We start from the raw sequence: 14,723 nt of genomic DNA, 5'->3' as shown, positions 1-14,723 counted from the left end.
TGCTGTGCTACAGAGAGCAGGTGCTGTTTAGTTTGCCACTGGAGTCAAAAAAGGGGACCAGCTTTGCCCAAGAGTGCTTGATCCTGTCCTAAAAGTGGGATGTGGCAGGGGGAAGACGTGTCCTGTTTCTCTCTGCCTCTACCATGAAGGCTCAGAGGTAACTAAGTCAGGCCTGATCAACTCCCAGGCTATCCTTGATGCCAAGCAAACGACATCCTTTGGTCTGGAATAGTTGCATTTTTTGCCCTCTCTCTTTGAACCAGCTTGTCACTGGTTTTGGTGAACTGTTCCTAGAGGGTGAGTAAGGTAATATAATCTCCCTGCTCACTCTTCCTTTATACAGTGTAGTAGTTGTTTTTCTCCAGTATTGCTTGGGAAGCTTAGGGAGAGTTTGTTCCTGTTTCAGGTTCACTGCTTTCCCCATGCCCAGGCTGCAATGTGGAGAGAATTCCAACTACACTCGCGGCCAGAGCCATTCTTAGCACAGTGCCAGTGCCTGCCTGGATAAAGAGCCACTTGCTGCTGAGCATATGGCTAATGAAGAGTTAAAGCAGTGAACTCCAAGGGTAGCTGCGTTTTGTTTGTGAATAAATAGTTTTCTTTTAATCAGCTCCTGCTACAAGTTCAGTGTGTTCTTCTCTGCCATTGATTTTCCTGGGCTGTGTTAAGCTCAGGAGAAGTCAGTTCCCCTCGCTGTGATTACAATCAGTGGCCATAATGGCCCAGAGACCAACATGGGCCTGATGCTAATTTGGTGCCTGGCAGACCAGCACAGCCACAAATGTCCCAAGAAATTAATTTAGCCTTTTATCCAGCAACTCCCAATCTGTACAGTGGTGATTAACACAACTGCCTTCCCTCAGAGGACTTTTTGCAAGGATAAATATATCGAAGTTGGAGGTGTTAGGACTCAAAAACCTAGATAAATACACCCTGAGAGACCCAGAGAAGTGCTGCATGGGAATGTCTGGCATGAAGTAACCTTGAGCATGTCCTCATCAGTGATGCAAAACTCCATGTGAAGCAGAGGCCTCGACTCTGTGGGCATTTCTGAGTGTTTGCAAGGCTCAGCCTTTGCTGCACTATTGGTATCTGCATCTCTGCAGTGTAAAAAACTGGCTGGGATTTACATGTCTCTCGTTTTCACTGAGATGTGAAAAACAAGTTCAGAGCCCAGAACTGTGACATTTGTGGCAGAAACAGCCCAGGTCCTCCGCTGCAGCCTCCCTTTGCTAACACAGAGGTGTTGCATCCAGAGGGGCAGTCGTTCCCAGAGCAGGGAGGTTAAAAGAAGGTCTTTACCCACATCCTCTTCTGGCAGTTTGAATTGTCACAAGAGATGACGACTCTGGGGGTCTCTCTAAGCCCAGAAGCACACTCAGAGAGCACCCAAAGGCTGCTGGAGGAGGCAGATGCCCAGGAAGTACCGGGGGATGCCAGGGAGGGGGTCTGGGCAGCCCTTGCTGTCTTAGCTGAGCCAGCTCAGCTTCCTTGTACTGTGAGGAAACTTTTGGGGAAGTGAGGAATGCTGCAAATATCAGCAGATTTTAATTTACACTGTTGGGCAGAGCACAATTCTCTGTCTGGCTTGTTTCCCCCTCACAATCTGCTGCAGCCACCTGTCCTCCGAGTGCCCTCGCTGAGCCCAGGCAGAGCTGTGATCCCTGGATCTGCACTGACACACAACTCCTGCAGGAACGGGAGGGCTGCTCTGCAGGAGGAATCTGCCAGGTCTGGGGAGAGCCTCGCTCTGCAATGCACAGCAAGATGCTCAAAGGTTACCTGAGGGGCTGCCTGAGGAGCTAAAACACCTCCCCAAGAGGGCAGGATGTGCCCCCGTGCTTGGGTCCTGCGCTGGGAATGCAGAGAGGTGACTCAGGGTGTCCTGGAGACAGATCTCTCTATCCAACACCTGCAGAGGAGTCAGTCCCACTGAGGGCAGGGAAACTCAGCTCTGGTTTTAGGCAAGAAAGGCCCTTTTTGCCCCTCCAGCCCACAGCAGGTGCTCAGAAGCAGGGCCTTCATGCACATCTTGGTTTTAAGAGCCCTGCAAAGGGGCTTCCCAAAGAGAAGGTTGTCACGGAGGAAAAGCAGCTGCCCTGGTTTCAGGCTGCAGTTTGCTTGAACTTGCTCTGAACTTTGTAAATAGAGGACACCTGACACGATAGTCATTTACAGTAAGTTTATTTCTCAGTGCATTACATGAAAGGTCTTTGGTATTTGTGGGTCCTTGAATACTGTTCCCACTCTGCTCCGTAAGAAAATGCTGAATACAAAACATTCAATATACAGTAACAAACCCCATAGCAAATAAAGAGAATTAGATATTTGGAACAATAACATAGCAATATGAAAACAGATAAGTAACCATGCAAGAGGTGGAACAAACAGGTTGTGTTTACAACAAACATTAAAGCCTGCCATAAATGAGTTCATCCTGTCAGATGAGATTTATTCTTGCTCCTAAGTTAAGAAATTACACATGATTGCAAGATACTGCCTATGGCTGCCCTATAAAAGACCAAATGGTTGTAAAGCTGATCCCCAGGAGAGAAGCCAGGACCATTGGCACACATATGAAACACACTGATATAAATAAAAAAGGTACTGTGAAAATAACTAGTGAAGAAGGTACCATTTCCTTCCATGGGTGGGAATGTGCCTTGTGAAAAATTATAGCACCTTTGGATCCCTTGGTTTCACAGGAAACCAAGAAATCACAGAGACTCTGAGTAGTTTAACCCCTACACCCCCAATGGAATGTTTCTTGAGTCAGACAAAGGCTGTAAACATGGAGGAGGATGGGTTTCCAATCATCGTATCAGGAAGGAATTCCAGAAGCTGATTGTCCTTAGAAGCCTTTGTCACAGTGCTCAGGGTCCCACATGACAGCAGCTCATGGCAGACACTGGAGCAGAGCCCACACAGCACCAGCATGTGCTGCTCCAGGGCTGAATCTGATTTTTAAGGCCTGTTCCTTTCAAAGTTGATGGCAAAATGACCGTGGAGTTTGGTGGGAGCAGGTGAGGGCTCTTCTCTCTGTTTTATTTCTATTTCCCTGGGTTGCTATCAATTCCTTACAGTAAGTGCAAATTAGACCCTCTGGAGAGGAGCATTCCCTGCCTCCCAGGAGTTCCAGATTGCTGGTGAACATGAGGGTGCACGACTTGCAAAGGGTTTTGGTTGTGCAATGTGCTGCTTCTGGTTAGCTCAGGGCAAGGAAAACACTACTACTACCAGAGCTTATCCAAGTCAAAAACACACTGGAGCTCAAACAAACATCAAGAATTTCAAAAAAGTCTTAGGGAAAAAAAAAAGGAAAAGAACACACTATGATATTGCACAGTATGTATGTAAGATAAAGCACTAAACATTTCAATTAAAATATATTTCTAAATGAGCACGCATTCCAAATAAATCCCCTAAGTTACATAGACATGGCAATAAGCATTATATGCCCTGGCTGAAATGAACCTCAGGATCCTGCCTATGATGGAGAATGTGGTTGGAGTGGTTTGCTTGGTCATCAATATCATTAATGTCAGTGTGTGAGGCTGTGCTCACTTTAAATGTAATTAAACTGGGGCGGCACAACAGTGTGGTCCAACCCTGGTGTGAGTGGAGAGGAATGAAACCCCAGCAGAGAGAGAAAGTCCATCTGGTATAATCCTACTGTCCTCCAGTTAAAGATACAGTACCTCATCAGAGAGATGGAGCTAAACAAAGCAAGGAGGGTGGGGAGAAAAAATTACATAGCTCGTACAGAAACCTGGAAACATCAATAATTAAAGTGGTCTCAAACCTAAACAGCCTTTTGACAATTGACTTGGCAGGATTAATTACAAACAGCTTCCATTAAGTTTTCCTTTCATCTTGTCAGTCATTTGTTTTAAATAATATAAAATTCCAAATCCTTGTCAGTATGAATGCCTCAGCAATGCGAGTGACTAACGCATTAGCACTCATCAAGCTCATGCAATAGCTTTGAATTCAGAAGACAAACTTGGAGGAAGAAAGATTTCTCTTTCAGTTCAGTGTGAAGCCTCTGAAACGTCAGGGAAGTGAAAATGGCCTCATTGTATTCCCTCTTCCCCAAATTCAACCCTGTAGCTGCAGGAACAGTGAAACTGAATTTCCTCACTTCTCTTTTGAAAGATTGCTTTGGTTGGGTTTGGTCCCTGAAGCTGCCATGAGGACACATTGTTCCTGTGGCACCAGCCTGCCCAGTGCATGAGTTTAGACTGAACTGAGATTTCTCCTCAGTCTTCAGGCCTGATTTTCCAACACCAACTGGTTGGCACAAGGATTTATCTCCTGGAAGCAACCAGTGAGGTCTTGGAGTGTCCATGTGATCCAGAGCAAGACAGTCCCAGTTCAACACTCCAAGCACTTCTCAATTCCTGCACAGGAATCCCCTGTAAATGGGGAAACATCCTTTTTTTTGGCACATTTTCTTCTTAGATGGAAAGATTATTCCAAGAATGTTCCCATGGCTGCTCCATGCTTGGCTGCCCACGAACAGAGCTATTGCCCTGCCAGGAGTGGAAGGAGGGATATGGGCTCTTACAGCACTACAGACATCCTCAGAGTTAGTGCTGGGTTTGAAACTAAGATGCATTCAGAGAGGCTTTATTTCCTTCTCCCAAAGGTCAGCAACGTGCTGGACTTGAGTTTTACTAATTTTCTTGTCTCTCTACACCACGCTCCAGCTGTAACTCAGAGTGCAGCCAGGCAACTCCCCAAACTCATGCAAAGATTTGGGCTTGTTTCTTGGAAATGTCCCATGGAAAACTCAATCATTTGGAAGCACAACCTGAACCAGGTGGGCTGGTGCTGAACGAGCCCCACCTCTGGCACTGGCCAAGCAGAGTGAGGATGCAAAGGCAGGGCAGGGAGTTGCATCCCTGCTGCCTCCACCACAGCTGGTTGTTACTCATCTGCACAGCAGTAAAAGCAAAGTTCCAGTGCTTACTCAGCATCAGCTTATGCCATTTCACCTGGTTGGACTCCTAAAGAGGAGGGCCAAGTGAAGGCATGGTGAATTCAGCCATGCTGAAGTAGCCTGTGATCTGCTCATTTGTGAAAATGCCAGGTCCCTCAGTGAAACTGGATGTCTCTGTAGCACCACCATGTTCATAGTGTGTATGGACAGTCAATTTAATGTGTGGCTAATGCTGGGCTGGCAGAGCTCCTCCATTTTTAGCCTCCTTTCCAGTGGGCTTTGCCTTGGGAAGATCACTTGGGGTGCTGAACACAGGGACTGCAGAGTGTTTCTTTGCAAAGCTTCTGACAGAAACACTGCAGCAGTGCAGCCCAGCTTGCTCACACAGCTGTGTCCTGCACAGGAACCAGGGACAGCGGGGCCAATAACACAAACTCAATTTGCTCTCTTTTGTCCTGGGCTGAATTTGAAAACTGTCAGAACATGGGAATTAAAGAGTAAAAAATAGTACAGTCAGGTCTGCTGATTAATTTCCCCCTTCTAACAAAAATCACTGTCTACATGAATGACATCAGCTTGTCTGACCTCGTTAGCACAGCAGGTGGAGTGATTCATTTGTCACTGAAGGGCAGGTTCAACTTCTTAAACCTGGAAGCTGGTACTTCCCCTAAAATAACAAGTTATTGCAAAAGTAAAATGACTCTGTATTTAACTCCCAGTGCAAGATAAGCTCTTGACAAGACTAATTCCTTAGCCTGTGGTTTGCTACTACACTGTCTCCAGATTCAAATGGCGAGGATTTACTCACAAGATTAAAACAAAACACTGTGAAAACATTTTTCCAGATTGCTGTAGGATTAGGAAACTATTGCAAAATATCCCTTTCTGTGAATAGTTACTGCCACCACTTAAATTAATTATCTCTGGATGTATGCACAAGCTGAACACAGTTTGGGAAAATTCTTGCACAATTCCATCATATCTCATGCAAACTGCTCCATATTTTCACAGAAACAGTCTAAACCCTCTGAAGATAGACAGAAAGCCAATGTTGTCATGAACATTTGCATCAAAAGTCCTTGCTTAGCCAACCACAAATAGAAACAATGCCACTCACACGCAATTAGCAACATGAAAAGCCAAGATTTTGATGCAGAAGTCCAGAGAGCCGCCTGAATTTTCAGCGTAATATTTTTAAATGTACTTTGTATTTTCTAATTTGTTCTTTGCTTAAAATAAATCCTTGCAGGTCATGCTTTCATGGCCTGTGGAAGCAGCATCTGGAAGTTAGTGTGACACCAACACATGAAATAAAAGCAGATGCCTCCAACTATAGCAAAGGACAAGGCTGAGGCTTGGCTTTGGGACTGGGGGCATGGATGGGCTTGGCCAGTTAAGCAGAGCTTTACTGAGTGACTGTCAAGGGCAGTGAGGAACAAGGGGAGGGTTAAACTCTCAAGGCACAGCCAGGAGGTGTCACTCCTGTAGGCAGCTTCTGAGATACCTGACAACTGCTATTTCAAAGGCAAACCAACAAAATCAAGGAAAACATTCTGAAAACCCTCTCTGAGCTATGGATAAGTCATTCCCTGCAATCAGGGCTCAGTATTGGCCACGGAAGGAAACCCAGCCACCAACACTGCAGCCTCCCACCCACTTCATCTGCAGTGTGCAGTTAAGCACTGGGTACTGTATCTTTAACTGGGGAACAGGCAGGAGGACACGGAGATGCTCCTACTTCATCCGGTTGCTTCTCCTTCTGGCTTCACCGTCATCCAGCAGTGAAGAGAGGATCTGGTGGGCCTGGGGCTGCCGGGGTCCTCCTCGCTTGATCTTGATGCTGCTTCTCAGGGGGGAGCCCGGGATCACATCCTGTCCAGAGCCTGGCTCAATGGAAGACAAAGAGTCTGTAAGGAGAGAAAGTCACGGGAGAGCACTATTTAAAAGGGGAGGCTGAGGAAGACACTCGTGGGCGCTTCCGAGTGGTTCCTCTTCTGGGAGCAGTGTGGTCCCTCCTGGCTGCTTTCCATGCAGGAAGCAGCTTTGGAGCTCCAGGTTTGCTGCCATCACACTACTCCTGCATTAGATGTTTCCCCTCTGCTCTGCCTGAACTCCCTGGGGTAAGTGCTCCTACTGCAGGGCCTGTTCTCATCTGTAGTTTCATTTCTAAAGTGCTGTTCTTTTATTACCTATAAATTTACTTGGGCTGTAGCAACTACTCAGCACTGCCCAGACTCCTGGTGTTGGAGGATGAGCTGGGTGGTCACTGGGCCCTGATGCTCCTGGGGGTTTAGGTACCATTTCACTCCTGGCAAAGGACATTTGGAGGCACTGAAAGGATTGAATGGAAGGATTGACCCACCCTGGGCTGCAGCCAGATCAGCAGTAACTCTGGGAATGGCTGGTAGCTGCCATACTCCTGCTCCCAGAGTGCCTCCAGGTAACACCCTCCTGCTCTTCCCTCAGCTGAACAAATTAAATATACACTGGTCTGGGCCGTTCCTCAGCAACAGATGCTGGTGGCTTGGTCTGCCTCATCATTTCCAGTGCCCCAATTTCTTCTTCCTTTTGCCTCCAGAGCTTGATGTTTGTGTTTCCCTGCCAGGAGCCCAACGTGCCAGCCTTGGTTTGCTCCCACGAGGCAGCATTTCTTTTCCAAGTGAGCTTTTGGCTGCCAGGGGATTCGGGCTCTGTCTGCTGGCACCAAACCCTGCCAAACAATTTGGGCTTTGCTGTGTCCTGCTGGGCTGCTCTCTGCAGCTTCCAGGCCAGGTCAACTCCAGCTGCCCTTCCACTGCAGAGGAGAGGTTTGTTTGCTGGGATGTTTTGCCTTGTTGCTTGGGTGGCTGTGGTTTTGGAAGCTCAGTGGGAAGTTTCTTGGGAAAATGAGAACATGGGATTGGCATTTCTGAGTGGGGTTTTCAAGCTGGGCTACCCCAGGACCTGTGGTTAAATCCTTAACACCTACACTGGGAACATGACCAGACAGTTGGTGCTGGGTGATTTAAAACCTCTGTGGTGCCTTTCAGTCCAGGGAGGTCTGTGCTCAAGGAAAATATTTTTTGTTATTTAATGTCTTTTTCTCTTTGTTTGTTGGGGCTTTTTTAACCATATACACAAAGATGAACATAATTGCACAAGGAAAATATGCCTTGCTTTCCAAGTTCCCTTTCTAAACAGTATTTTTGTAGGGTCTAAAATACGTGTGAAGTTAAAGAATGGACCTATTTCAAAAGCACAGAGCAGGAATATAATTATCTATAGTTATGGGACAAAACCCCCCTAAAGTCATACAATATAGGTGTTTAAATATGACCTAACCACAGTGTACAATTAAAAAACATCCATTTTTGCTGATCTAGTTACACTGGCATAGAAGCACACATGGGTGTAAATAACTCATCTCTGTCCCAAGCAGGAACAGATCAATACAAATGGTTTGCTGGAATGACTGTTTCAAAATAACAGCAGCACATGCCTTGTTGCTGCTGTATTACCAAAGTGAATGTGAAACATAGGTAAATCAGGCAGTTCTGCTGGGGCAAGGCTGCCTGAACCCCAGTCCCAGGGTGTACAGGAGGTTCCTCAAGAGGTGACTTTTTGCTTTATTCTACTTTAAATGAAGGTACAAAGTCAAAGCCAAAAGAGGGCCAGGCCGTGGGTCCTGTGAATAGCCTGCACTGTGCTTATGGACTAACCCAGGGAACCCCCCTTTCCCTCTTTCCTGGAGATCATCCCTGCTGGCATGGATTGCTGCCTAGGAAATCTAGTGGGCATCTCCCTGGTACCTCCACCAGCTCAAAGCAAAGCAGCATAAAAATATATTTTCCTACCCTTGGAATGAAAATGTGAAACGAAGCAGAATTAGTGCAGAGGTCAGGTCAGGGTGAGTGTGGTTAAATCATGGGGTTGTGATTCATGGTTTCCCAAAAATCTTATGTTGTTGCTGCCTATTGCTTTTGGAAATAGCACTTGGGGCCCCCAAGAGCACGAGGCCACTCTGCTCACTGAGCAGAGCAGAGCAGGCTCCAGGCCAGGCCAGCCATGCTCTGGCACTGGAAGTGTCCAGCAGCAATTCCACCTCAGCCCTGCTGGCTCCACACGGGGCTTGAGGGCTCCCAAGGGGCTGCCCGAAGTGCATCCAGTACTGTGAGGAAGGCATGGTCAGGGATGCTGGGCATTTTAGCTATTTACCATTTTCATAGCTTAAATCGATATCCAAAGGCCACATCCCAATAAAAATGGATGTTGATCTGAGGGGAGGTGTGAGGTTGGCTCATCAGCAAGCCAGGAATGAGGTTTCATGTGTCAAGGACAGAAGAGTGCTCTGGGACTTGGTCAGTGCCAAGGGACAGGCTTGCTGCTCACAGCCTGGCATAGCAGAGGCAAACATTTTGCCTCTACTGTGTTTCTGAAAGGGGAGAAATGGCCACAGCAGCTTTTGTGAGAGAACTGATCCTCGGGTACCCCAAAAGGAGAAGTCTGACAATGACCAACACCTGTGACAATAACCAACACCATACTCTGGTCAAGGGAAGAGGACATTCTTTAAGGTATGAGGTACACACTGTACCAGTGATGGGAGAGCCACCAGCCTCAGGAGATCACAAAAATCTATCTGAATGTAGAACATGTGGGACTTTCTTTAAATCTGACTGTGAAAGTAGGTTTCATGTAAGTTATAATCACAGAATGTTCAGGGATCACTGTTTGGGCTTTCTCTGCAAAACGTGGTGCTGCACAAGTCAAGGGCCTCAGTGGTGTCAGATCACTTGGAAGGTGCTGTTAACAGGATTAAATGATCTGGCCTAAAGACTTGAACAAGCAGCTCCTTGGGAAGCTGGTAGATGATCTGTGCCACGTGGCTTGAGCTACTGCTCGTGACTTGGCTGCCTGAACTGTAACAAAAATCACTGTAAGGGTCATTTCACCTGCTGCTGGGAAAGCAGAGGAAGTATACAGCTGGTGGAACTCAACAGTTCTAAGCACCCATAAGTCATGGCACCTAGTTTAGAAAATGTGGCTTGAAGAGACACCAGAGAGCTCAGGAGACTGGGAGGGTGTTTAACCAGCAAGCCTGAACAGAGCCCCTGGTTCCCTAGAGAAGAAAACCTGAGCAGTGCTCACCATGAATTCCTATCATGTGCTCAAGGATTAATACCCTCTCAGCCAAAATCTTCAGAGCTTCTCGAAGCTGTTGGACTCCTTCCCCCTGCAAGAAAGAAAATAAAACTAACATTGGAATATGTTGCAGAATAGGCTTCCTGTCCATAATGCTGCTTTCATAGCACCAAACTCTGCAGTGTGGACGTTTAAAAATGAAAAGAGGTAAAAGAGGAGATAACCTGAGTAGGAGAAATCCCTGTTCAAAGAGCTCCTCATGTACACTCAGGCTGTAGTTTGTTGTCCTTGTTACCTTAGGTGTGGGCTTGAAGGGACAAAGAGATGTTGGGAAGTATTTCAGGAACTGAGAGCAGAGATGTGAGAACGCCAATGCTCTGCACATGCAGCTTGATCTCAGGGAGTCTGTCCTTCAGCATGTGGGAGGGACAATAGGGAAGCAATTCCCAACCAGCTCCTGGTGACAGAACAACCTCTGGGGACTGAGGCATTCCGAAAACATGGAGAGAACATGGCCAAGGAAACCTCACAGGCCAGGACTTCTGGCACGTATTAAATTCAAACCCAAGGTTCACATCACCAATTTCTCTGCACATTTAACCATGGGCTCACCCCCTGGCCCCCTAACCCCACCTGTCAAAGGGAATACAGTTGAAGGACAGCCAAGTGGCAAAAAGGAAAGTAAAATAGTAGAAACACATCCTTACATCAGCACCTTTGTCACCTTCCTCACCCTTCTTGCCTGGTTCACCCTAAAACAAAGAAAGAGACACTTGGTTATGTGTGGCTGAGGACCCTTCTAGGATCCCTTGGATCCCTTCCCACCAAAGGAGCAAATTAAAGAAGCATTTCACCAGCAGAAAGCACAAGGACTGCCCCTTCATGCCAAGGGCCAAAGTGCACTCCTGAGCTTTGCCCTGGCTCCTGTCAGCTTCCCAGGAGGTCACCACCACTTCTAACACGGATGAACTTGTCCAGGAGTGGCCAAGATGCAGGAGGGGCCACCTGCTATGGCCTGGGCCCCAGCAAGGCCATAGACATCTCACTGGGCTCTCAATGAACAACATTTTAGGCTAAACCACAGATAATTTGCTCTTTTGCCCCAAACATGCACATTTTCATCTTGATTTAGAACAGAAGAATCCTCCATTCTGCTTTCATTAATTAGTCACATCACTTTCTGCCTCTGAGGATGCTCATTAAGCTTTTCTTGACCAAAGATCCCTCTGTGCTGTGAACATTGGTCTCATGTTTTCCCCCAAGCCAGGAAGTTCATGCACCCTCTGAAGAGCAAATGACATGAAGAGCTTAAACCACTCTAAGCTAAACATAAAACAAGACTGACAATCTGAAACAGAGAGGAAAGGCTTGGGCTCCTCAAACTTGTTGGACATCCCTGAGATCTTTGCAAAGCAGTGGTGAGCACAGGAGGAAGGACCAAAGAAAAGGTTGTGTGAATTGTACAAAAGGATGAGGTGGAACCAAGGAAGAGAGATGAGAACCCTCCCAGAGGTTCTGGGACCTCTCTGGAAGCTGCCAGCCAAAAAAAACCCAATTTTCTCCACTAGATCTCTGTCACCCACCCTTCCTCACCACTGGTTTGTTTGCACTGGCCATATGTGCCAGTGCAGACATCTCCTCTCTGCATCTGTTCAGGTATTGCCAAAAAATCATTTGCAGACATCTTTTAATCTCATTACAGGGTTTCCAGCTCAGCTTGGCTAACCAAGATGCAGGAGGGAGTTGAGAGCAGCTGATGGACTTTAATGTGTTTAACTGTGCCCACCTTTGGGCTCTGGTAGTGCCAGAAACTCCTGGGGCCCGGGGAGAGTTGTGTGGGCCCAGCTCTGGCCAGAGGGACCTGCAGGCAAAGCACAGCTCCCCTGTTGGGGCGATGCCCTCCTGGTCATGCCAGCACTGTGCTTTACACCGGGGGATGTTTCATTTGCAGAGGGATTCGTTAAGGTGAGGGTGTCTATGGAACAAATGTCTGAGCTGGAGCCAGCAGAGCTCAGCACTGAAGCAGCTCCAGGCCAGCCAGTGGCACCTACAGTGCCAGGCACCAACCCCACCTGAGCCTGGCACCCACCCTCGAGTGCAGCACTTACAGGAAATCCCTTAATGCCCCTCTCTCCAGGCAGACCTGCTTGCCCCTGTTGGAAATAAAGTCAGTGTCATTAGGAGATACTTTGCCATTTGACAAGAACACAGTGTAATTTTTACTAGTGGAATTAAGATGGCTTAATGAAAAACCTTACACTTGGGATAATGTGAGAAAAAAATTCCTCTCCCTTGACATTATCACTTGGAAACAGCAAAAGGGGGTTATGGTCTTCTGTCAAGTATCAGCTCCAAATCCCATCAGACTCTGGAGGAGCTGGGTTGGATACAGAGCTCCTGAGCTCAGTGCCCTCTCTGTAAGACGATTAGCAGGTTTTTTGAACTTTCCAGCAGTCAGTTACATTATACCAGCAAGGAATTTGGCTGCAGATTTGTTCCTTACAAAGACACTGCATTCTTCTCTCTGGTAAAAGTGATGGGCCACTGCTGCCCCAGCCAGAACAGAGCCCAGGACTCCCACCGAGCACTGATTTAATCTGCTCCTGCTTCACACACATCCCACAGCTCCTGATCAAAACACAGGTACAATATTTTGGTCGGTTTGTTTCTTTCTCCTGCTGCGTTAATTTTCACATTGTTCTCAGCGAGGGGTTTTTGTTCTTTTTTAAAAAAAAATTTTATTTTTTAACAGAAACAGTTGGAACTACTACGTGTTGGTCTGGGGCAGAATGAAATGCCATTGAACTGAACATTTTTTTCCCCCGTTTTCCTCCACAGTGCTGGTTTCTCACCCTGGAGCAGCTGGGGCAGGGCAGAATCCCCGACCAGGAGAGCAGTTAGAGGTTGTTTACTGACAAAGCAGGAGCTTGGGAAGAAGAGGCAAAATGTAAAAACATTTATAGAAATCCATTAATGAAAGAGCTGCATATTCCCCCTGGCTCTTCTCCCACAGACACACTCAGCAACAAACCCATCCTTTTTTCCCCAAAAAAACTACATTGATGGTGGCAGATTTCTGTAGGAGAAAGGGAGAGCTGCTGGGTTTGTGTCCATCAAATTGCTGCTTTGTATAAAACCAACGGGCATCTACAGAACATTCCCATGGAGGACTGAATTCCTATGGAATGCCTTGCCAGCACCAGGAAAAGGCCCCTATGGACAGGGAGAGCTCTGGGAGAAAGGCCCAGTCTGGCAGGTGCTCCCAGTATCTTCAAAGGGAAATACTTGGATTCTGCACTGGAAGGAGCAAAGCTTGTGAAAAAGCACAGGCCAGAGGAAAAATCACAGAGAGGAGCGTAACAACACACTGAAAATACATAAACAGGCTGTGCTCCATGTCCAGGAGGAACAGAAAGGATGTTATCAGCTTAAAGGGGATCAAAGGATATTTAGGCTGGATGTTGGCAATATCTTTTATCCCAGGCCTCACTGGCTGTTCCTCTGAAGACTGCCTGGAGATGCTGTGCAGCCTCCCTCCCTGGCAGTGTTTGAGATGAACAGAGGCTGAGCGTGAGCAGCACACAGAGCTGAGCCATCCAGGGGCTGTGCTCTGACTGCTTCAGGTCTCTTCCACATCTGTTCTCTCTGAGATTAAGCAGGAAGAAGGTATAATAACATTTTCTCAAATCTCAGTAGATATTGTAACCCCTCCCTCTGCTTTTCTTTGCAGCTGCACAGCTCCTCTGCTCAAGCCCTCATTTGTATCCACCAAACCCAAAATTGCAGCATGTAGTTGTCAAAACCAGCATTCAAAGCCACACTTGCAAAAGACAAAAAGCACACAGAGCATCCTACAGAAATTCTGACAGAAAAAGCTGTCAGCTTCCCTTTCCACACTACAGAGCATGGACAGGAAATATGGGGTTCTTTTCTATTTATCAAGACATTTTGATATTTGAAAAATCTCATTTGTCCCAAAACTAAGAGGAGAGTTACAATTCTAAATCCCTAGCAAGGAGGGAACAAAACCAAATTCTGTGGGATCTGTCTGGACTGAATGGACACAATGCAACAAGATTTTGTTTCAAAAGAAGTGTAGTAGTAATATGGGATATTAGTAGTAATATTAGTAATATGATCAACCACAAACTAAAGCAAAATGTTAAATGAATCATTGAGGGAGAGTTGTATCAGTTTCCTGGATGGAAATGTGACACTTTGCCACACACCATGCCCTTCTATTTTCTTTTAGCTGAACATAAAGATTGAATGGCAATGAGCTGTAGTTGGGAATCTGTGCATCCATCTCACCAGTTAAGGTTTTGCTCTCTGTCAGCATCTTGAATTCTAGTCCCAGAACTCCATCAGTCTGCAATCTATTTGTAAAGCCAAGTCATGCCCAAATTGGCTGAGCAGCACAAGGAAAGTGTTACAAACAATGACCAATGGCCCCCCTGTCCTTCATGGAAGTGCAAGTGATTTCTTACACAAGAGCAGGACCAAGCACCCAAAACTAAAATATAACAGAGATTTCAAAAGGCATGTGTGCCCCACCCTCAGATATCTGCTGTTCCTTGATCCCTCAGGAGGGGTGAAACAAGCCCCTGGACATGCTCCCCTTGTGCAGAGGAGCACAGTTTGTCTGTTGCTGGTTATTCCC

The 14,723-nt window shown here is 46.7% G+C and overlaps 1 protein-coding gene across 7 annotated transcripts in view; it reads right to left on the bottom strand.

The window, feature by feature from the left end:
• Positions 1–2,167: 2,167 nt before the first annotated feature.
• COL26A1 (collagen type XXVI alpha 1 chain) overlaps positions 2,168–14,723 on the bottom strand; it is a 166,796-nt gene continuing 154,240 nt past the window's right edge. For 4 of the 7 annotated variants that reach the window (XM_039562993.1, XM_039562992.1, XM_039562996.1 and 1 more), the window contains 5 exons: positions 12,172–12,216; positions 10,771–10,815; positions 10,070–10,154; positions 6,681–6,849; positions 2,168–5,609 (listed from right to left, as the gene is read on the bottom strand). In XM_039562993.1, the coding sequence (XP_039418927.1) occupies positions 5,585–5,609; positions 6,681–6,849; positions 10,070–10,154; positions 10,771–10,815; positions 12,172–12,216 (369 nt within the window). In that variant the 3' untranslated portion in view covers positions 2,168–5,584. Of the gene's footprint in view, positions 6,850–10,069; positions 10,155–10,770; positions 10,816–12,171; positions 12,217–14,723 lie in introns of all 7 variants that reach the window. The other 3 variants (XM_039562995.1, XM_039562994.1, XM_039562997.1) reach the window with 3 other exon arrangements.

This window comes from Corvus cornix, chromosome 19, assembly GCF_000738735.6.
Source record: "Corvus cornix cornix isolate S_Up_H32 chromosome 19, ASM73873v5, whole genome shotgun sequence".
NCBI classification, from domain to species: Eukaryota; Metazoa; Chordata; class Aves; order Passeriformes; family Corvidae; genus Corvus; species Corvus cornix.
Note: the sequence above shows the minus strand (reverse complement) of the source record. Positions and strands in the feature narration are given on the sequence as shown.